The sequence below is a fragment of the Dipodomys spectabilis genome, unplaced genomic scaffold, assembly GCF_019054845.1.
Source record: "Dipodomys spectabilis isolate Male_0828 unplaced genomic scaffold, ASM1905484v1 ptg000043l, whole genome shotgun sequence".
Taxonomy (NCBI): domain Eukaryota; kingdom Metazoa; phylum Chordata; class Mammalia; order Rodentia; family Heteromyidae; genus Dipodomys; species Dipodomys spectabilis.
The window spans coordinates 7455135-7478538 of record NW_024870720.1 but is presented as its reverse complement, the minus strand read 5'-3'; the positions used below and the strand labels follow the sequence as shown (position 1 = coordinate 7478538).

General features: G+C 44.7%; 1 protein-coding gene across 3 annotated transcripts in view; it reads right to left on the bottom strand.

Moving 5' to 3' along the window:
• The window catches only part of Ube2k (ubiquitin conjugating enzyme E2 K), a 53695-nt gene extending 47946 nt beyond the window's left edge, over positions 1-5749 (bottom strand). The window contains exon 1 of one of the 3 annotated variants that reach the window (XM_042678055.1): positions 5449-5749. In XM_042678055.1, the coding sequence (XP_042533989.1) occupies positions 5449-5511 (63 nt within the window). In that variant the 5' untranslated portion in view covers positions 5512-5749. The remainder of the gene's footprint in view (positions 1-5448) is intronic. The other 2 variants (XM_042678056.1, XM_042678057.1) reach the window with 2 other exon arrangements.
• Between the last annotated feature and the right edge of the window lie 17655 nt (positions 5750-23404).

Genomic DNA, 23404 nt, shown 5'->3' with positions numbered 1-23404 from the left:
TATCTATTCAGGAGGCTGAGATTTGAGGATCCATATTCAATGCTAGCTTGGGCAAAAAAATTCCTGAGACTCATCTCTAATTAAACACCAAAAAATTGGCTCAAGTAATAAAGGACCAAGCCTTGAGTAAAGAAGGTAAGGGAGAGCACTTTGGGGCATTTATCCAAAAGATTTACAAGTTAGCCGGGCACTAGTGGCTCACGCCTGTAATCCTAGCTACTCAGGAGGCTGAGATTTGAGGATCACAGTACAAAGCCAACCCAGGCAGGAAAGTCTGTGAGACTTTTATCTCCAACAAACCACCAGAAAACCAGAAGTGGCACTGTGGCTCAAATGGTAGAGTGCTACCCTTGAGCTGAAGAGGGAGGGACAGCACCCAGGCCCAGAGTTCAAGCCCATGACCGGCCCCCGTCCTACCAAAAAAGATTTACTAACTTAGGACACAGTAAAGACATATATCCTTGCCCAATGCTGCAGCATTCACCATAGTCAAATTATAGAAATAGTTCAGATGCCCTATAATGGATGACTGAATAAAGAAAATAGGTGGGTGGGGTGGCTCATACCTGTAAGCCCAGTTTCTGAAAAGGCAGAGATGAGGATGGTTATTGCCAGCTGAGCAGGAAATGTCTGTGAGCCTTTTTTTTTTTGCTAGTCCTAAGGCAAATGTGGGGCTATATATAATTCAAGTGGTACAAAGCTAGCCTTAAATGAAAAAGCTAAGGGACACCTAGGCCTCAAGTTCAAACCCTCATACTAGTACCAAGAAAATGTAATGTTTGTCGGGCGCTGGTGGCTCACGCCTGTAATCCTAGCTACTCAGGAGGCTGAGATCTGAGGATCGCGGTTCAAAGCCAGCCCGGGCAGGAGAGACCTTGAGACTCCTATCTCCAATAAACCATCAGAAAACCGGTAGTGGCGCTGTAGCTCAAGTGGTAGAGCACTCGCCTTGAGCTGAAGAGCTGAGGGACAGCGCCCAGGCCCAGAGTTCAAGCCCCACGACCGACAAACAAAAAAAAAAAAAAAGAAAAAAAAGAAAGAAAATGTAATGTTTGGGTTGGGAATGTGCCTTAGTGGTAAAGTGCTTGCTTAGTATGCCTTGAGCAAAAGAAGCTCAGGGACAGTGCCCAGGCCCTGAGTTCAAGCCCCAGGACTGGCAAAAAAGTATATAATGTACATAAACATACTTACATATGTGTACATATATACTATATGTATATATACTATATACTATATAATTATTATTTAGTGTATAGTATATAATAGCTATATAATAAATATAAATATATAGTGCATTATTTATACATACACAATAGGACTACAAAGTCAAATTACTACTACTAGTTTCAGTATAGTGGTTACTTCTAAGGAAGAAGAAAACAGGAAAATAGTGGCTAAGTGAGCCCAATGTACATACTTACACATGGTTTACTTCACTAGGGAAATGGGCTGACTAGTATGAAAATGTTAAAATCTTCTCAGTGTTTCTTTAAAAATAATGAACACCGGATTCATGTAATTGTAATCCCTCTGTACATCACCTCTATACTAATAATAAACAAATTAATTTTAAAAAACGAGTGGCACTGTGGCTCAAAGTGAGTAGAGTATTAGCCTTGAGCAAAAAAGCTCAGGAACAGCACTTAGGCCCTGAGTTCAAGCCTTGTAACTGACTCCCTCTTCCCCCCCCAAAAAAAGCTCAGGCTGGGAATGTGACTTAGTGGTATAGTGCTTGCCTAGCATGGATGAGGACCTGGGTTTGATTCCTTAGTACCATTATAAACAGAAAAAGCTAGAAGTGGTACTGTGGCTCAAAGGATACAGACAGGCTCAACAACAGAACCCAGGTCCTGAGTTCAAGCCCCAGGACTGGCAAAAAATAAATAAATAAAACAAATTAGAAGACGGGCAATGACTACTTATACTTATACAACTACTCAGGAGGCTGAGATCTGATCTGAGAATGGTGCTTTAAAGTCAGCCCAGGTAGATAAGTAGTGCAATTCTTTATCTCCAATGAACTATTAAAAAAAAAAAGCCAGAAATGGAGCAGTGGCTCAAAGCAATAGAGCACTAGCCTTGAGCCTAAGCTCAGGCACTGAGTTCAAGTCCCAGGACTTGCAACAACAACAACAAAAAAAAAAAAAAATAGAAGCTAGGCACAAAAAAACACAAGTTCAATAAACCTTTACAGGTACTACTTAATGAGTTTAAACTAACATCAAATAAGGTTGTGCTCAAATCCTTTAATCAATAATACAAACTAGACTCAATTTCCTTTTTGGTACCAATCTTAATTAGGGCCTGGTGTTGGCCCTGAACTTTGTGCTTGAACCACAGTTCCAAATTTGGCTTTTGGGAAATTGGAAATAAAAGTCTCATGGACTTTCCTGCCCTGGGTGGCTTCAAACCAAGATCCTCAGATCTCAGCTTCCTTTGTATCTAATTTTATAGGCCTGAGCCACTGGTACCTGGCTTTCAATTATTTTTTTTTAAACTTGGAATTTTTTATTAATGAAGTTTTCTATTGTGAAAATACTGTACAAAGGGGTTACAGTTACATGAGCAAGGTAATGAGTACATTTCTTTTTTATTTTTGGGGGGGAGGGGGGGATTCCGGTCATGGGGCCTGAACTCTGGGCCTGGGCGCTGTCCCTCAGCTCTTCAGCTCAAGGCTAGCGCTCTATCAATTATTTTTAAATAATTAAAAGTATCCCTGGGGCTGGGAATGTGGTAGAGTGCTTGAAACATGCATGAAACACTGGGTTCAATTCCTCAGTACCACATATGCAGAAAAAGCCAGAAACGGTGCTGTGGCTCAAGTGGCAGAGTGCTAGCTTTGAGCAAAATCAGTTCAAGGGCAGTGCTCAGGCTCTGAGTTCAAGCTCCAAGACCGGCAAAAAAAAAAAAAAAATAGGAAAGCCAGACAGACACTGGTGACTCACACCTATAATCCTGGCTACTTTAGGTGGCTGAGATCTGAGAATCCTAGTTCAAAGCAAGCCTATATAAATAAATCAGATTTTTACCACCAATTAACCAGTAAAGCCAGAAGTGAAGGTGTGGCTCAAGTGGTAGAGGGCCAGCCCTGGAAAATTCTAAGGCTGGGAATTTAAGGCCCATACCAGCAAAGAAAGAAAGAAAGAAAGAAAGAAAGAAAGAAAGAAAGAAAGGAAGGAAGGAAGGAAGGAAGGAAGGAAGGAAGGAAGGAAGGAAGGAAGGAAGGAAGGAAGGAAGGAAGGAAGGAAGGAAGGAAGGAAGGAAGGGGAAGGGAAGAAAGAAAGACAGAAAGAAAGACAGACAGACAGACGTGGAGCTAGAGCTGTGTTTCAAGCAATAAAGTGCCTGCCTAGCAAAATTAAGATGCTTAGTTCAAACCCCAGTATCTCCAAAGAAAAGAAAAATTTAAACATGAACTACACTACACATCCTTCAATAAACTGAAAATAGCAATCTATTTACACTACTGAGTCTACTAGAAATATCAATGAAAAAATACTGGTTATAATAGAGCTATTATTGGTTTATGTTTATGACAAAGCTACATTATTGCTCTTTTCTAAGTTTTCACAACTTAACTTTCCTGGAAGTTGTTTACTCCAAATTTATAAAGGTACTGTTCCCAAAACATAACTACTGTTTGTATTTCCTGTTTGCTTCTTCTGAAACACTGTGACACTTAAAGAACAATACTATGTATTTCTACAGTAAAGAGGAATTTCTGGTAATCTCAATTTAATAATAACATGTAGTGAAAAGTTAACTAACATAAACCAACTCCACATAGATTATGAGAGCAGTAAGTTATCACTTTTAAAGAGTATAAAACATTACAACTAAGTTTCAGGCTTGTACAACCTTATAGAAGAGGTTGGTTAGGGTTTGGCTGAAGACAATAGCTGCCATCTTTCATTAGGAAAATATATCAACTATCCTAGCATGTTTTTACTTATTAAACAAAAAGTCAAAATCACCTGCTACTATGAATTTTATATAAGTATTTGTGCTCTATTTCTGTATTGTACCACAAAAACACAAAGTCATCCTTCCATTCAGATTTGGCAAATGAACACATACAGAGGTCAGAGTCCATACACATGCTCTGTAAAACAAATTATTTATATATTAGTATGGTCACTAGATCTAATGTTTGTCATTGTTTAATTTTAAATAATTCAGTGTCTACTTGGAAAGACAGACAATCATTGTAAACTCAGTGGCATAACAGATTAAATGCTACTAGATTTATGTCATCACTCATTCTTTAAAATACTTAAAAAGTTTCACAAATCATTATAGACATCAAAGTGCCAACTATAAAACATAGTATGATTTATTCAATAATGGCATGAAATTTTTCCAGATTTTTTGTTAATTCAGAGCATATAATCTGGCACTGACGATTTGGGTATGAAAAACTGTAGTAGTACTTTCATCATGGGGTCAAATTACTAGACCATCTTGATTATTTTATAAGCCTACTCAATAACGAGAGATAGCTATGTATCTTGGTGAAATCCCTTGTTTTTCCAGGCATTTCTGAAAGAACCAAGTGAACTATGAAAGACATCATAATGAAGTTTCATAGCACCCACCACACAGTCACACAGAGGTACTGTCTTAGAAGAGACTCTGACCTGAAAGTGGTAAACAATACTTTGAAATATGCTGCTCCTACATTCCATTATATCCTCCTAGTTTAAAAAGAAGTGTTTAATACACCAAAGAACTTGTATTTGGGGGGAGCCAGGCATTTAAAAAAAAAAGCTTTACGTTAAATAAGGAGGCCCAGGAATTGGGGGGGAAAGTGGGATGCTCAAATTTGGAATCAATTTCCTACCTCCAGTGGAAATCCCCTCGTCTTCCCCTCCGAAGACTACCACTACGTCTCTCCCCCTCCCCCCGGCCTCCCATCACCCCGCTAAGAGGGAGTAACTCAATGCCCTTCCTTCTCCTTTCATCCGTACCTAAGGAAGGCCTCCCGCTCCCTCCCCGAGGCAAGGACAGCCGAGGCCTGACGGGCAATAACCCGGAATACCCTCAAAAGTGAGGGCCCGCAGGCGGCGCGGCTGCGGGGATCCAGTTACCACCTTTCCCCTTCCCCCATCCCACTTCCCGGGTTTTCTCCGGCCCGGCCTGCGCTCCCTCCCCGCCCCCCGCCCCAGCCTCTCTCCCAGCCCTGGCCTCCGCCTCGGGGTTCGCTCCACACCTCACCTCCCGCTCCCCAGCGCTTCCCCGGCCCACCCGCCCGCGCGACCGCGGATCCCAGGCCCGGGAGGGGAGGGATGGCGGCGGGAGGGGGAGGAGGGGAGACGAGTGCTTCCCCGCAGACGGGGCCCGGCGGCCGGGGCCCGGGCCGGGGCTGGGGCCGCGGCGGCCCGGGGCCGACGCCGAGGAGGCCCTCCCGCCCGGGGACGTGGTGGGGGTGTCCCGGAGCTCATTTCTGACCTCCTCGCTCTTCAGCACCTCCTTGAACTCCCGCTTGATTCGCTGCACCGCGATGTTGGCCATGTCTCCGCCCGCAGCTGATTCGTACCCGCCTCCTCCGCCACCGCTACGACCACCACCACCGCCGTCGCCGCCACCGCCTCCTCCACCGCCTCCTCCTCCCTCGGTGATTCAGACCCGAGCACCCGAACGCTGCCACTGCCACCCTTTCCGCCGCGCTCTCCTCAGTGTAGAATCACCTCCGCGCCCGGCCACCAAAATGGCGCCGGGGCCGCGCATGCGCACGACGCTGGCCCGATGGGCGGCGCAGCCGCTCCCGTTGTCGCCCCCTTACGCCTCAGCAGCGAGCCCGCGCTGCGCCGCGCCGCGCCACGCCGCGCGCCTCTGCGGGAGCTCGAGCTGCGTGGCTCCGCCCTGCCGGCGTCGCGGGCGGCGAGGGTGTGGCTTCCCCGCTGGCCCGGCCCGGCCGCGGCCTCCCCCGGCCCTCCGCCCTTTTCTCTCTCCCTTTGCGCCTGTGACTCCTTTCCCGCTGACCTCGGACCCTCGGTCCGCGCTGGACCTGACGGCTTCCTGCCTCCTCCGCGGCCTGCGCCGCCCAGGCCCGGCAGAGCCTCGTAGTACGTCGTGTCTAGCCTAGGCAAAGCCATCCTCGAGTTCCGACCTGCCCATCGGCGGTGGGTATGGCCCCCAGAAAAGGCACTGCGGCTTGCCTTTGTTCTGGAACCGTTACCATGCCGCGATTATTCCATCATCTCAGGTATTACGGATGGTTGCGGATACTCCTGAATGGCGGGGTCACACCGGGTGGACGGCAGACAGGTGTCCGGTGGAGAGGCCTGTAGTGGGTTTGGAAGGCAGATGTTGACCCTGTCGTGGGTTTCGAAGGCACATGGTGACCTTTAATCTAGTTAGATCATTAGCACTCAGCTTTGCAACGAAATGCCTGGGTGTTCAAACTTGAGTGTTCCTCAGAATTCCTGGAGAGTTGATTAGAGGGATCGCTGGGCCCTTTTCCTCGGATGATCGGGGAGGGGGAGTGATCTGTATTTTTCATAAACTCACAGCAACTTGGGGTGATGATGAGGGGAGGGGGGTGGTTGTGGTTCTAATAGGGCCACACACGCTAAATTAAGGCCTATGGAAGTTCAAGAAATTTTAAGTTTCTTGGGGAACTGGTTCAGGAGGAATGAGCTTTACATCCACAAACCTAGGCCCTAAAATGTGTACAGTGCTACTAGGTGCTAAATATTTAGCAGTGAGTAAAAAAATAATAAAATACTTTTTTTTTCTTTTTTGTCGCTCCTGGGGCTTCAATTCTGGGCCTGGGTGTTGTCCTTGGACTGCTTTTGCTCAAGGCTAGCACTAAGCCAAAGCTGCACTTCCGGCTTTTTCTGTAATTAATTGTAGATGAGAGTCCCAGGGCCTTTCTTGCCCAGGCTGGCTTTGAACCATAATCCTCAGATCTCAACCTCCCGAGTAGCTAGAATTATTGGTGTGAGCTACAGGTGCCCGATTGAAACATACTTTCTTTTTGTTTTTTAATTTTTTTTTTTTGTCAGTTGTTGGGCCTGAACTCCTGGCCTAGGCACTGCCCCTCAGCTCTTCAGCTCAAGGCTAGCACTCTACCACTTGAGCCACAGTGCCACTTCTGGCTTTTTCTGCTTATGTGGTGCTGAGGAATTGAACCCAGGGCCTCATGCATGCAAGGCAAGCACTCTACTACTGAGCCACCTTCCCATCCCTAAAATATCTTCTTATAAAAGAGATCACATCCCAGTGCTGGTGGCTCACGCCTGTAATCCTAGCTATCAGGAGGCTGAGATCTGAGAATCAAGGTTCCAGCCTGCCCAGGCAGGCTAAGACTCTTATCTCCAATTAATCACCAGAAAACCAGAAGTAAAGCTGTGGCCTAAAGTGGTAGAGCACTAACCTTAAGCAAAAAGAGCTCAGAAACAGCATCTATGCCCACGACTGACCAAAAAAAAATTAGTCTGTTGTATCTCACACCTGTTAATCCTAGTTTACTCAGGAGGCCCAGATCTGAGGATCATGGTTTGTAGTTGTTGATAGTGTCTCCAGTTAACCACCAAAAATCTGGAAGTGGAGCTATTACTCCAGTGGTAAAGCTCTAGCCTTGAGAGACAGTGCCTAGGTTCTAAGTTCTTCAAGCCCCAAAACCTACACACACACAAAAGACCGCAAACTAGTATGCGATAGCTCATGCCTGGAATCCTAGCATTTGAGACTGAGGCAAGAGGATGGGAATTTCCAAGCCAGCCTGGGCTATAGAATGAGATCCTATCTCATAAATAAATGAACTGGTCTGAAAAGGTGGCTCAGTTGTAGAGTGCTTGCCTTGCATGCATGAGGTCCTGGGTTCGATTCCTCAGCACCACATAAGCAGAAAAAGCCGGAAGTGGGACTGAGGCTCAAGTGGTAGAGCGCTAGCCTTGAGCTGAAGAGCTGAGGGACGGTGCCCACTCCCAGAGTTCAGGCCCCATGACCAGACCCAAAAATAAATAAATAAACAAACTAATGAATAAACAAATAACATTCACAAATACGTGGTCTTAACAAAAGTACTAAAACCTGCCCTCCATTGGAAGTAAATCATTTAGTGGAGGCATGTGTAAAAAGAGGTGGGTTTTTTTTTTCAGTTATTTTAAAGATGATATACATAAGTCAGATAATACATTTGTTTTTCTGTGTTTCTTTGTTTGTTTTTGCCAGTCCTGGAGCTTGAACTCAGGGCCTGGGCACTGTCCCTGAGCTTCTTTTGCTCAAGGCTAATGCTCTACTACTTGAGCCACAGTCCCGCTTCTGGCTTTTTTTTTTTTTTTTTTATTGTGAAAATACCTACTGAGGGGTTACAATTACATGAGCCTTCTAGTTTTTTCTGTGTATGTGGTACTGAGAAATCAAACCCAGGGCTTCATGCATACTAGGCAAACACTCTACCACTAAGCCACATTCCCAGCCTAAATGAGTACATTTCTTCCCTTGCTCTTTCCTAAAAAGCCTTTTGTTGTTGTTTTGTTTTGTTTTTTGTTTTTTTGTCAGTTGTGGGGCTTGAACTCAGCCTGGTCTCTGTCTCTCACTTCTTCAGCTCAAGGCCAGTGCTATTCCACTTGAGCCACAGTGCCACTTCTGGTTTCCGGGTGGTTAATTGAAGATAAGAGTCTCTCAAGCCAGGGGCAGGCCTGTAATCCTAGCTACTCAGGAGGCTGAGATCTGAGGATCCCGGTTCAAAGCCAGCCTGGGCAGGACAGTCTGAGAAACTCTTACCTCCAATAAACCACCAGAAAACCGGCAGTGGCGCTGTAGCTCAAGTGGTAGAGCGCTAGCCTTGAGCTGAAGAGCTGAGGGACAGTGCTGAGGCCCAGAGTTCAAGCCCCACAACCGACAAAAAAAAAGTCTCGGGCTGGGATGGTAGCTCAGTGCCTTGTATACATGAGACCCTGGGTTCGATTCCTTAGCACCACATAAGCAAAAAGAAAAAAGCCAGAAGTGGCGCTGTGGCTCAAGTAGTAGAGCGCTAGGCTTGTATGCATGAGGCCCTGGATTCCATTTCTCAGTACCACATAAGCAAAAAGAAAAAAGCCGGAAGTGGTGCTGTGGCTCAAGTGGTAGGGCGCTAGCCTTGAGCTGAAGAGCTGAGGGACAGCACCCAGGCCCAGAGATCAGCCCCCATGACTGACCAAAAAAAAAAACAAAAACAAAAAAGCTAGCTGAGGCTAGCCTCAAACTCAGGGTATTGCTCATTCTGCATCCCAAATGCTGGAATTACATGCATTTACTACCACTTCCAGGCTCAAAAGGGAGATTTTTCAACTCCCCAGAAATCAAGGAAGAATTGCTTTTCCGATTTTCTCTCATACCAGTTCTCTTAGCCAGTTTTGGTTTCCTCATCTGTAAAATAAGCAAGTTGGATTAGATCACCTTTTTGTTTTAAAAATTCAGAATTGCAAGCATCTCAAAACATTTCTCTTAAATTGACTGACATATTATAAAACCCTGCTAGCAGAGCCCCCTGGTGGTCCTAAAAGAACTCAGCTATATTGCTATATTGTACATAGGCCACCTTACAATAATCATTGCCATGATGTAAACCACACAACTATCTATATACATGTCAATACATTTAAAACATTATCACCAGGCAGCGGTGGCTCACACCTGTAATCTTAGCTGCTCAGAAGGCTGAGAGCTGAGGATTGTAGTTCAAAGCCAGCCTGGCCAGGAAAGTCTATGAGACTTTTTTTTTTAAGGTAATGGGCTTGAACTCTGGGCCTGGATGCTGTCCTTAAGCTCTTCAGTTCAAGGTGAGTGCTCTACCACTTGAGCCACACTGCCACTTCTGGTTTTCTGGTGCTTAATTGGAGGTAAGAGTCCCATGGACTTTACTTCCCAGGCTGGCTTTGAACCATGATACTCCTATCTCAGCCTCTTGAGTAGCTAGGATTACAGGCGTGAGCCACTAGCAGCCAGCCCATGAGACTCTTACCTCCAGTTAACCACCAGAAAATCAAAAGTGGCACTGTGGCTCAAGTGGTAAAGTACTAGCCTTGAGCTGAAGAGTTCAGACACAGCACCCAGGCCCAGAATTTGAGCCCCATGACCAACAAAAATATAAAGATTAAAAAATAAAACATATTATCTTGAGCTTTGAAGGAACATTTGAAATATATCACTATAATTTTATAATCCTAATCTTGGAGTTTTAAAGAAACCATTGCTGGACCCTAGTGACTAATGACTATATTCAGGAGGCTGAGGGGCTGGGAAGGTGACTCAGTGGTAGAGCACTTGCCTTGCATGCTCGAGGCATGCTCAGCACCACATAAGAAAAAAAACGGAAGTGGCGCTGTGGCTCAAGTGGTAGAGTGCTAGCCTTGAGCTGAAGAGCTGAAGGACAGTGCCCAGGCCCAGAGTTCAGGTCTCACGACCGGACCCAAAAAAAAAAAAGGAAGCTGAGACCAGAAGGATAGCAGTTCAAAGCCAGCCTGGACAGAAAAATCCTTGACACTCCAGCTTCAGTTAATCAGGAAAAAGTAGGGCTGAAGCTGGGCACTCACACCTACTTAGAAAACGGAAATCTGAGGATCACACTTCAAAGCCAGCCTGGGCAAGAAAAAAGTCCATGAGAATCTTATCGTTAATTAACTACCAAAAAAGCTGGAAGTAGAGTTGGGGCTCAAGTGGTAGAGTGCTAGCCTTCAGCACAAAAGCTCGGGGACAGTGCCCAGGCCCGGAGTTCAATCCCCAATACTGAAATACACACACACACACAAAATAATTTTTGGTCACAGTTATTATTAGCAGTAAAATCTGCATACCTTGATAAAGTGGCTCTCTACCAATTGAACATGTGATATAGTGCTTGCCTAACAAGCCCAAAACCCTGACTTACCATTATTGCTCCCCGCCCCCCCTAAAAAAAACTTGTTGGGTATTCTCAATATTTTCAGGATTGAAAATACTGCATTAAGTATTTGAGTGTATTTCATTAAGACATAATCTAAAGTACATAAGGCTTATATATAAAATGTCACACGCTTTCAGAATATGTTAATTTATATAATATCTATCTCAAGACATTATGTTGTCACTAAGATTTTTTTGTTTTGTGCCAGTACTGGAGCACTGTCCTTTGAATCTTCAGATTCAAATCTCCTTTTCTAAATACAGAGGATTTTTTTTTTGGGGGGGGGGGGGTCCGGTCGTAAGTCCTGAACTCTGGGCCTGGGCGCTGTCCCTCAGCTCTTCAGCTCAAGGCTAGCGCTCTACCACTTGAGCCACAGCACCACTTCTGGCTTTTTTTTTCTTTTTGCTTATGTGGTGCTGAGGAATCGAACCCAGGGCCTCAGGCATGCAAGGCAAGCACTCTACCACTGAACCAACTTCCCAGCCCAGATTTTTTTTTTTTAACAGTCAGTCCTGACCTTATATTCTGCCAGTTTTTTCAGTCATTTTTTTTCTCTCTCTCCATGGCCTATTCTGCCCAAGCCTCTATTTAGCTCTTTTTGAAAAACATGATTCTAACACAGACCATTTTGTCTTTTTGCATTCACCAAACTGCCCTCTTGTTTAGTTCCTGTCCCTGTCCCTGCCTCCACTAGGTGTAATGAAGAATACTACCAGCAAAAATGAAAAGCAGCATTTTGATCCACTGTTAACTTCTAAATTTAGCCCCAGGCCAGTGGGCATCGCAGCATTGATCATAATGTACTCTGTATTTGAAATGTAGAAAACAGATCTGAACTCCCACCAATATGGCTTTCAGAGTATCAGCCTAACATGTAAAATTGATTTCAACAAATAGTATAGAATATATGCTTTCTTACTATGTAGGTTTCTGTTAAACACAGTTTGTGGGTTTTTTTTAAGGTGGGAGCTATTTTAGTAAGAGGCCTCATAATTTCACTCTGTCCAAGGTCAATGCAGCTACACATGGAACATAACTAATACACGGCCTTCACATTTCTCATTCACAGTATGAGTTACCTTTCCAGTAGGCTGCTCTGTGCTGACCATCCCAATTGTCATTGCTGAGTTGGTCAATTCTTTCACTTCTCTAAAGCAGAGTCCTCTGTTTTATAGTCTAGAATCACCAGGAAGCCACTTTTCAAAATCCTCTTCCTAGGATCATCTCAAAAGTCCATGAACTCGCTGTCATGAGAACATACTACTTTTTTCTACCTATTCAACACCCTAATTGTGCCTGTTTCTTTTTTTCTTTTTTTGTATTATATACTTTTTAAAGTCACAAACACCTTTTAATCTTCACAATGATAGTCATCATCTTAATTTACATTGCTTATTAACTCTATGACCTTTGGCAATAAAACTTTTTTTTTTTGGTCCAGTCGTGGGGCCTGAACTCTGGGCCTGGGCGCTGTCACTTAGCTCTTCAGCTCAAGGCTACTGCTCTTACCACTTGAGCCACAGCGCTACTTCCGGCTTTTTCTGCTTATGTGGTGCTAAGGAATCGAACCCAGGGCCTACTGCATGCAAGGCAAGTACTCTACCACTCTTCCCAGCCCTAAAACTATTTTTTAATAAATTGAGTAATATGTACAGATCTTTCCTTTTGCTTAGTATCAGCTGTTCCCTCTTTCTCATTCTGTTATTTCTAATTTTAGTATGTGCTCTTCCGAGTCACTTGTGTCAATTGTTTTTCAGTCACTTAGAACACATTTACTAGGTTGGGAATGTGGTTCAGTGGTAGAGTGCTTGTCTAGCATGCATGAAGCCCTGGGTTCGATTCCTCAGAACCACATAAACAGAAAAAGCCAGGAGTGGTGCTGTGGCTCAAGTGGTAGAGTGTTAGCCTTGAGGAAAAGAAGTTCAAGGGGCTGGGAAGGTGGCTCAGTGGTAGAGCGCTTGCCTTGCATGCCTGAGGCCCTGGGTTTGATTCCTCAGCACCACATAACCAAAAAGAAAAAAGCCGGAAGTGGCGCTGTGGCTCAAGTGGCAGAGCACTAGCCTTGAGCTGAAGAGCTGAGGGACAGTGGCCAGGCCAAGAGTTCAGGCCCCATGACCGGACCAAAAAAAAAGAAGTTCAAGGTCAGTGCCCAGGCCTTGAGTTCAAGCTCCAGGACTGGCAAAAAAAAAAACAACAACACATATTTACTAAACCACATAATCATCATTAATTGCCACATATTGTTTGCTTATATAAGTTCTTTCCATCTTTGTGCCTTGAGATGCTGGATGTGGGATGTGTACTTTCCAATGTGGTCTCCATAAATAGAGTTCCTTTAAAATCTGCTTTTCATGGGGCTGGGAAGGTGGCTCAGTGGTAGAGTGCTTGCCTTGCATGCATGAGGCCCTGGGTTCGATTCCTCAGTACCACATAAGCAGAAAAAGTTGAAAATGGCACTGTGGCTCAATTGGTAGAGCTCCAGCCTTGAGTAAAGAGCTGAGGGACAGTGCCCAGGCCCAGAGTTAAGTTCCCATGAACAAAAAAAAAAAAATCTGCCTTTCAGTTTAATGTAGCCAATAGAAGCTCTCACAGAAGATAAGAGCTGAAGGTTGGGTGCTGGATGGCTCATGCCTGTGGTCTGAGTCTTTAGGTTTGAAGTCTAGCCTTGAGCAGAAAAAGCCAAGGGAAAGGGCAAGGTCCTGAGTTCAGTCGCCAGTACTAGCACACAAACATACACACACAATTCAGGTATATCTTAGGAAGGGATCTAGGGAGGGTAGAGAACTCAAGGGAAAAAGGGTGAAAAAGTACTGCAGTGTGGGGCTGGGAAGGTGGCTCAGTGGTAGAGCGCTTGCCTTGCATGTATGAAGCCCTGGGTTCGATTTCTCAGCACCACATAAGCAAAAAGAAAAAAGCCAGAAGTGGTGCTGTGACTCAAGTGGTAGAGCGCTAGCCTTGAACTGAAGAGCTGAGGGACAGCGCCCAGGCCAGAGTTCAGGCCCCACGACTGGATCTCCGCCCCCCCCCCCCAAAAAAAAAGTACAGCAGTGGAACTAACTGGACATGAATGTAAACTATAGAGCTAATGGATGGAGACTGGAAGAAGGGACTGGGAAAGAGGGGAGGGAAGACACTGTATTAAAGGAAATGTATTCATTGCCTGACTCATGTCATTGTAATCCCTCTGTATATAACAACAAATGTTTGACAATGATAAAAAATAAATCGGGCAGGGCTGGGAAGGTGGTTCAGTGGTAGAGCACTTGCCTTGCATGCATGAGGCCCTGGATTCCATTCCCCAGCACCACATAAGCAAAAAGCAAAAAAAAAGCTGGAAGTGGCATTGTGGCTCAAGTGGTAGAGCGCTAGCCTTGAGCTGAAGAGCTGAGGGACAGCGCCTAGGTCCAGAGTTCAGGCCCCACAACCGGACCCCCCCCCCAAAAAAATAAAAGGTCTTAAAAATAAATAAATAAATCGGGCACTAGTGGTTCACATTTGTAATCCTAGCTACTGAGGAGGCTAATATCTGAGAACCTTGGTTCAGCCCAGGCAGGAAATTCTATGAGACTCTGATCTCCAATAAACTACTCAGAAAAATCTGGATGTGGCGCTGTGGTTCTAGAATTAGAGCAGGAAGTGGTGCTGTGGCTCAAGTGGTAGATCGCTGGCTCTTGAGCTAAAGAGCTGAGGGACAGCGCCCAGGCCCAGAGTTCAAGCCCCACGACAGACCAAAAAGAAATAAAAAGAAGAATTAGAGCACTAGTGTTAAGCAAAGGAATCTTAGGGACAGTGCCCAGGCCCTGAGTTCAAGCCTCAGAATCAGCACCAAAAAAGGAAGGAAAAAAAAAAAAGATAAAGCTGAGAGTTAAAGATGCTATAATTCTCTACTCAAGGCCTCAGTTCCTCTCCAATAGCTCTCCCACAGTACTGCTATAATTCTGCCAGAATAAACTCGTTCCCTTTGTTCAGGCCTGAGGATATCCAGAGTTTCTACTATTATTAGCCTTTGTCATCTTTTATTAATACTTTAGTAAATAGTCTTTTTTAAATCAAACTCTTGTCATTAACTACCTCTTAGCTGCTGCCAGGGCATGAAATGACAACAATCTAGTATGGTAATTATACCTTCCAAAATTCTACAATTGGCTTACACCTCATTCTATAAAAATGAGTTTATCAGGCTGGGAGTGTGGGTTAGTGGTAGAGTGATTGCCTAGTATTCATGAAGCCCTGGGTTTAATTCTTCAGGACCACATACACAGAAAAACATGGAAGTGGTGCTGTGGCTTAAGTGGTGAAGTGCTAGCCTTGAGCAAAAGAAGGTCAAGAACGGTGCCTTAGGTCCATGAGTTTACAAGTCCCAGGACTGGCAAAAAAAAAAAAAAAGTGCCAGGCACTGGTGGCTCATACCTGTAATCTTAGCTACTCAGGAGGCTGAGATCTGAGGATTGTGGTTCAAAGCCAGCCAGGCAGGAAAGTCTATACAACTCTGATCTACAATAAAGCACCAGAAAACCAGAAGTGGTGGTGTGGCTCAAGTGGTAGAGCACTAGCTTTGAGCTGAAGAGCTGAGGGACAGCGCCCAGGTGCAGAGTTCAAGCCCTGCTACCAACCAAAAAAAAAAAGAAAAATCAAGTCTGAGCCAAAATTTGTTTTAATAGCAATATTATGTCTAAAAACAAAGTAGAAGCTTCCAGTGAGCTAAGCAGTTATCCATTTGTTTTGCTTTCAGTGAAAGGGATCAAACCTAGGGCCTGTGCACCATAGGTGAATGCTACATTCCCAACCCTGGTTTAAGAAACAAGGTCTCGGGCTGGGAAGGTGGCTCAGTGGTAGAGTGCTTGTCTTGCGTACAGGAGGCCCTGGGTTCGATTCCTCAGCACCACATAAGCAGAAAAAAGCCAGTAGTGGTGTTGTGGTTCAAGTGGCAGAGCGCTAGCCTTGAGCTGAAGAGCTGAGGGACAGCACCCAGGCCCAGAGTTCAGACCCCTGGACCGGCGAAAAAGAAACAAGGTCTCACTGAAGTAGACATAGTTACTCCTCCTTAGTAACTTCCCAGCAAAGTCCATTTTACCGGAATGTGGGCTTCGATCAGACCAGGGGCACAATCTAGGTTGATAACAGAAAGCCCACAAGGTAATTTTGAACTGCACACCTGTCCCGGTTAATGTCACCCCCAACTAACCTTTGCCTTCCTGATTAATGAGCTGTCTTTTTCTGTGTGACCAGCTTGTATAAAACCCAGGGCCTCCCATCCCTTGGGATCTGAACTTTTTCTGGCACTAGCCTGGTTCAGGTTGAAGGCAATAAACTTTTATTCTCTCTAAAAAGTGGTCTTCATCTTTGCTGTTCTGTTATGCCTAACAAATAGATTGATAGGACCTGCTGTATCCCTCCAGCTCAGACAGAATAGACAGCGAATAACAGGTGCAATTTTGAGGGCTTTCTCTTTCTCTCTTTTTTTTCTTTCTTTCTCTATTTCTTTCTCTCTTTCTTTCTTTCTTTCTTTCTTTCTCTCTCTCTCTCTCTCTTTCTTTCTTTCTTTCTTTCTTTCTTTCTTTCTTTCTTTCTTTCTTTCTTTCTTTCTTTCTTTCTTTCTTTCTTTCTGTGTGCTGAGGGTGTCAATTGAACTCATGATGTCCTGCTTTTGCTTAGTTTTTTTTCTGCTCAGAGCTGACACAACACCTGAGCTGCACCCTACTTTCAGGCTTTTGCTGGATAATGGGAATAAGAAGCTCTGGGATTTATCTACCTGCATCCCAACTTAGATCTTCTTATCTCAGCCTCCTACATAGTTAAGATTACAGATGTGAATCATTTTGAGCCTTTAACTCCCATTTCCTGCATGGAGAGCAGGAAATGTTTCTTTTTCATTTTCCCCTATGTTAACCCTACTATACTAAAATAAACTCTTGTTAAAACTTTCACCTTGTAAGACTCTTCTTCTTCCTCTTTTTTTTTTTTTGGGCTGGTCATGGGGCCTGAACTCAGAGCCTGGCACTGTCCCTCAGTTCTTCAGCTCAAGGCTAGCACTCTACCACTTGAGCCATAGCACCACTTCCAGCTTTTTCTGCTTATGTGGTGCTGAGGAATTGAACCCAGGGCCTCATGCATGCAAGGCAAGCACTCTACCACTGAGCTACCTTCCCAGCCCTCTTTTTGTTGTTGTTGATTGTGGGGCTTGAACTCTGGCCTCGACTCTGTCCCTCAGCTCTTCAGCTCAAGGCTTTTCTTGTTTATGTGGTGCTGAGAAATCGAACCCAGGGCCTCATGCAAAGCAAAGCACTCTACCAATGAGCCACATTCCCGGCCCCCAAAACTGTGATTTTTGTGTGGAAACTTGGAAGCTGAGGAAAACTCTAGCATCTATCCTTATCCTGTGGGATATTACCACTCTGTCTCTTCTAGCCTACCAGAATTACTCAAAGAAAGTCAGTGTTAGGTCTGACTACTAGCCCCTTCTGCCAAAGACATAGCGAAGAGCAGAGAAAGGAGATATATGGCAACCATGGGAAGACAGCACAGCACTCCAATATACCTTAAGCCATTTTCCAAAATGCAGACATTAGCTTCAGATTAGAAAAGGAAAAGGACTTGAGAAAGATAATGCATTGGTAAAACAGTCCCAATAGGGCTGGGAAAGTGGTAGAGTGCATGCCTAGTACACGTGATGCCCTGGGTTTGATTCTTCCGTACCATAGAAACAAAAGGCTGTGGCGCTGTGGCTCAAGTGGTAGAGTGCTTGATGAGTGCAAGCTCCAAAAGTCCCAAAATCACTGTGTGGCTGAGCTGACCATTCTCAGTCTTTGTCAGAGTTCTATCACTTATTACTGGAAACCACAGAAACAAGTTGCCTAATGAGCAGTCTACAGAGTTTTGGGCTATTTGCTTTATGCTTGTTTGTAGGGCAGTTTGCTTTCCACATAGTGCTTACTGGTGAATTTTCTTGTTCCTGGAACCCAAGGTGATTTGCAGAGGGATTGCAGGAGACCAGCAGCTCAAACCAAAGGGTACAGATGCAAAGTTGGACTCTTAGTTAACTCACAGAACTCAGCATAAGTATCTTTTACTTTTTTTTGTCGGTTGTGGGACCTGTCACTGAGCTCTTCAGCCATGAGTCCCAGGCATCACTTCCAGTTTTCTGGTGGCTATTTGGAGATAAGAGTCTCATGGACTTTCCTGCCTGAGCTGGCTTTGAACCGTATTCCTCAGATCTCAGCCTCCTGAGTAGCTAGGATTACAGGTGTGAGGTAGGAAAGTCTGTAAGAGTCTCTGCTTTTTCTTTTTTTAACGACTGGGGGCTTGAACTCTGGGCCTGGGCCCTGTCCCTGAGCTCTTCAGCTCAAGGCTAGTGCTCTACCACTTGAGCCACAGGCGCCTAGCCCTGAGAGACTCAACACTGTAAAACCAGAAATGGCACTGAGGTTCAAGTGAGTGCTGGCCTTGAGCAAAAAGAGATTCAGGAACAGCACCCAGGTCTGAATTCAAACCCCACAAACGAAAACAAAGATTGCCCTTGCTTAAAAGGGAGAATTGGGAGTCCTTGAAGACGGCCTTCTGATTGATGAATCTCCTTCCTGTTTCCTGTTTGAGACCCTAAAGATCAAAGATTTAGTGCTCTGTCCTTATTTTCTCATTCTCTTGTCTTTCTCTCCTTTTGTAGTCTTCCTGCCCCATTTCATTGTAAAGTACTGGCTTATCAGCTTATCTTGCTGTGTACAAGTTCTATAGGCCCCAATTCCCTGACAGTGCTTTTCTAGTAACTGGTTTTACTAACTGTCCTATAACTGAGCTATAGAATTGCCTGTTTTAGCCAGACACCAGTGCTCACACCTGTAATCCTAGCTAACTCAGGAAACAGAATATCCGAGGACTGTAATTCAAAGCCAGACCAGGTAGGAAAGTCTGTAAGACTCTCTACTTTTTTTTCTTCTTTTATTGTTTTGTTGCAGGGCTTGAACTCTGGGCCTGGGCACTGTCCCTAGCTCTTTAGCTCAAAGCAAGTGCTCTACCACTTGAGCCACAGTGCCACTTTTGGGTTTTTGGTGGTTAATTGGAGATAAGAGTCTCACAAGCCGGGTGCCGGTGGCTCACACCTGTAATCCTAGCTACTCAGGAGGCTGAGATCTGAGGATCACAGTTCAAAGCCAGCCGGGCAGGAAAGTCCATGAAACTCCACTAAACTCCAATAAACCACTAGAAAAAAAACGAAAGTGGCGCTGTGGCTCAAGAGGTAGGTAGCTCACCTTGACTAAAAAAAAAAAAAAAAAAGTCTCATAGACTTTCCTGCTCGGACTTGGCTTTGAACTGTGATTCTCAGATCTCAGCCTTCTGAGCAGCTTGGATTAGAGGTGTAAGCCACCAGCACCCGGCTTGTGAGACTCCTTCAATTAACCATCAAAAAAGCCATAAGTGGAGCTGTGGATTAAGTGGTAAAGCACTAGCCCACAGTGAAAAAGCTCAAAGACAGCACCCAGGCCCAGAGTTCAAGTTTGGCACACGAGCGCACGCGCGCACACACACACACGCGCGCGCGCGCACACACACACACACACACACACACGCACGCAAGAAAGCCTATTTTCCAGCTTTAAGTCCCTCCCTCCAGAAGTTTAAGTGCACAAACGCAAAAGCATTACCCTATGACCACTGAAGTGAGCCAGCACATTGATTGTTTTTCACACTTGGAAGACTTATAGAGGTCAGCTCCTCTATAAATGAAGTCATAAAGTACCAGAAGACATCCTTATCTTTTAAACATCTCAGCATAAAAATGATATGCTCTGCTCTCTCTGCTTTTCTAGCTCTTTCTCAGCTCCCTTCTCTCTCCTCTCTCTCTCTGCTCTTCTCTAGCTCTTCTCTTTTCTAGCATTTTCTCTCTTTTCTAGCTCTCTCTCTCTGCTCTTTTCTAGCTCTCTCTGCTCCCTGCTCTCTCTCTGTTCTTTTCTAGCTCTTCTCTCTTTCCCAGCTTTCTCTCTTTCCCAGCTCTCCCAGCTCTTTCCCAGGCCTTTCCCCACCACGTGGAGGACCAAGATGGCCTGGTGCCAGCCAGAACGATGAATAAACCTACCCCTTACCTGAATACCACGTGCGTGGTGCTGTTCTTACTCGGCTACCTCTTTTTAAAAACCTAACATTAAGGGCTGGGAAAGTGGCTCAGTGGTAGAGCGCTTGCCTTGCATGCCTGAGGCCCTGGGTTCGATTCCTCAGCACCACATAAGCAAAAAGAAAAAAGCCGGAAGTGGCGCTGTGGCTCAAGTGGTAGAGCGCTAGCCTTGAGCTGAAGAGCTGAGGGACAGTGCCCAGGCCCAGAGTTCAAGCCCCACGACCGGACCCCCAAAAAAATAAAAAATAAAAACCTAACATTAAAAAACTTTAGGAAAGCCGGGTGCTGGTGGCTCATGCCTGTAATCCTAGCTACTCAGGAGGCTGAGATCTGAGGATCGCGGTTCAAAGCCAGCCCGGGCAGGAGAGACCCTGAGACTCCTATCTCCAACAAACCACCAGAAAACCGGCAGTGGCGCTGTAGCTCAAGCGGTAGAGCGCTAGCCTTGAGCTGAAGAGCTGAGGGACAGCGCCCAGGCCCAGAGTTCAAGCCCCACGACAACAAAAAAAAAAAAAAAAAAAAAACTTTAGGAAAAATGATATGCTCTGGGGCTAGGAAGGTGGCTCAGTGGTAGAGCGCTTGCCTTGCATGCATGAGGCCCTGGGTTCGATTCCTCAGCACCATATAAGCAGAAAACGCCAGAAGTGGTGCTGTGACTCAAGTGGTAGATCGCTAACTTTGAGTTGAAGAGCTGAGGGACAGTGCCCAGGCCCAGAGTTCAAGCCCCACAACCAACAACAGTGACAACAAAAAAATGTCTGGGACAGGAGGGCTAGGAGTGTGGCTCAATGGTAGAGTGCTTGCCTGGCATGCATAATGCCCCAGGTTTGATACCTCAGCATCACATAAACAGAAAACCCAGAAGCAGAGCTGTGGCTCAAGTAGTAAAATGCTATCCCTGAGCAAAAAGAAGCTTGGGGACAGTGCCTGAGGACAATGCTTCTTCCCTGTTTCTCAAAAACATAAAACTAAAAAGAATGCCAACTCTCTAAGGTAGGTATTATCATTATCATTATTATTAAATCATGGGACTTGAACTCTGGGCCTGGGCATTGTCCCTCCTCTCTTCAGCTCAAGGTTAGTGTTCTATCACTTGAGCCAAAGCACCACTTCCTATTTTCTGGTGGTTAACTAGAGATGTCTTATGGACTTTACTACCCAGGCTGGCTTTGAACCATGATCCTCAGATCTCAGCCTCCTGAGTAACTAGGATTACAGATGTGAGCCACTGGTGCCCAGCAAGGTAGGTATTATTTTAACTTTCACTATGGGAGACTTAAGGCTTCTTAAATATTAGTGGCTAGTTTTCATTTACTACTGGGTGGAAAAGCAGTATACCTGGAGAAGTTGTAGAGAAGGCAGTGGCTTTTGGTTTTTTTGTCTGTTGTGGTGCTTGAACTCAGGGCCTGGGCTCTGTCCCTGAGCTTTTCTGCTCAAGGTTAGCGCACTCTACCATTTGAGCCACAGCTTCACTTCCAGCTTCTTGTGGTTAGAGTCTCAAGGACTTTCCTGCCTGGGCTGGCTTCAAACCACAATCCTCAGATCTCAGTGTCCTGAGCAGCTAAGATTACAGGCATGAGCCGCCAGTGCCAGGTTGTAGTGGCTTTTAAAATAGTAAAACAAACATTTTTAAAATTTACATGTTAATACCTGTAATTATTATTTTTTTTGTCGGTCGTGGGGCTTGAACTCTGGGTCTCAGCTCCTGAGATTATTTTTATTTGTCTACTTGACTGTGCCATCCTTAGCGTTTCTGTGGAGGTGACTAACAAGTCATTAGTAAGACTGAGTGAAGCAGGTTAAGCTCCCTAATGTAAATGGAACGCATACAAACAGGTGAAGTCAATAAAAGGGCTGACTCTTCCAGAGTAAGGGAGAATTTTTCTTCCCTTTAGACGTTCTTTGGGTTCTTAGTCTTTCAGACTAAGACTGGAAACTACATTGTTGGCTGTTGTTGGTCTTCACTTTACCAAATATATTCTGCAGTTCTCAAGATTTCTTAGCTTTCATACTTGCCCTGCATGGCCAATTTGTTGCTTGCTTGCTCTCCTTTCACTCTCTTCCCCCCCACTTCTCTGCCTCTATGGATATATATCCTCTTATAGGCTTGGCAATTAATAAATCAGATTTTTGTGATCTTTCTTCTTACCAGCTGATGGCAGCCAGGTAAGGAATATTTTTCAACGGAATCCAGTGCTGTAATCCTTCCATGTTGTAGTCTTAAGTGCTATCATCAACTCACCACTAAATAAGTGTTTTAAAATTTATTTTGTTGGTCATGGGGCTTGAACTCTGAGCCTGGGCACTGTTCCTCAGCTCTTCAGCTAGCACTCTACCACTAGAACCATAGAGCCACTTCCGGCTTTTTCTCCTTATGTGGTGCTGAGGATCGAACCCAGGGCCTCATGCATGCAAGGCAAGCACTCTACCTACCACTGAGGCCCTTTTCCAGCCCTAAATAAGTGCTTTATGATTTTGGCTGTATACCCCTTAATTAGGGATAATTAAAATTAAGCACATACGCAAAAAATATACTAGGGTAACTTCAAGAAGTATAAAACCCGTTGTTCCAAAAACTTAATTTTACTTCTTCAATGAACTGAAATGGTGAGTAAAATTAAATGTTACAAACACTAGAAGGCACTTGTTTTTGGACATACATCTTTATTTAAGATTTCAAATATATAGGGTAAAAATTATGGTACCAACTTCACACAAACATGCAAGATAAAGCTTATATTTACTTGCTCAAAAGGTACTAATATTGAACAAAACTCTTCGTGTCATATAAAAAAAAATAGTCTGGCTATATTACTTGCTTTTCCATCAGTCAGATCATACAGAAGAGACCCCTCCTGGTCCCCACTCTGGTGTATAACCTAAAAGGCCAAATGCAAATGTTAATGTACTCCAAGCTTGTTTTTAATAACAGTTCTCAAATCACATTATTTTTAAAGTACAGATATCAAGAATCTCATTTAATCCTTAGTTTACTATTTAAGGAAAAGGAAATCCAAGAATGTAAGGTGACAGAGGCAACATACTTCCCCATGGGCTGTAATGTTCATCTATTCTACATGGGTCGAGAATTCTAAAACTATAGAAAGATCACTATTCTTAATCTCTGACATACATTATACATTTTAGCACTGCAGATGCTCTGGCTTCAGATTCTTGAGTAGTACTGTTATAACATTGCCAAATGTATATAAATAAGTCAAAGTATATGCTATCAATTTCAGTCACTTCTGCAGAATCTGCTCCTGGGGCCTGAACTCAGGGCCTGGGTGCTGTCCCTGAACTTTTTTGCTCAAGGCTAGCACTCTTCCACTTGAGCCATGGTCTACTTTCACCATTTTTGGGGGGGGGGGGGGGGAGAGAGGGGTTTAATTGGAGATAAGAGTATCATGGACTTTGCTTCCAGA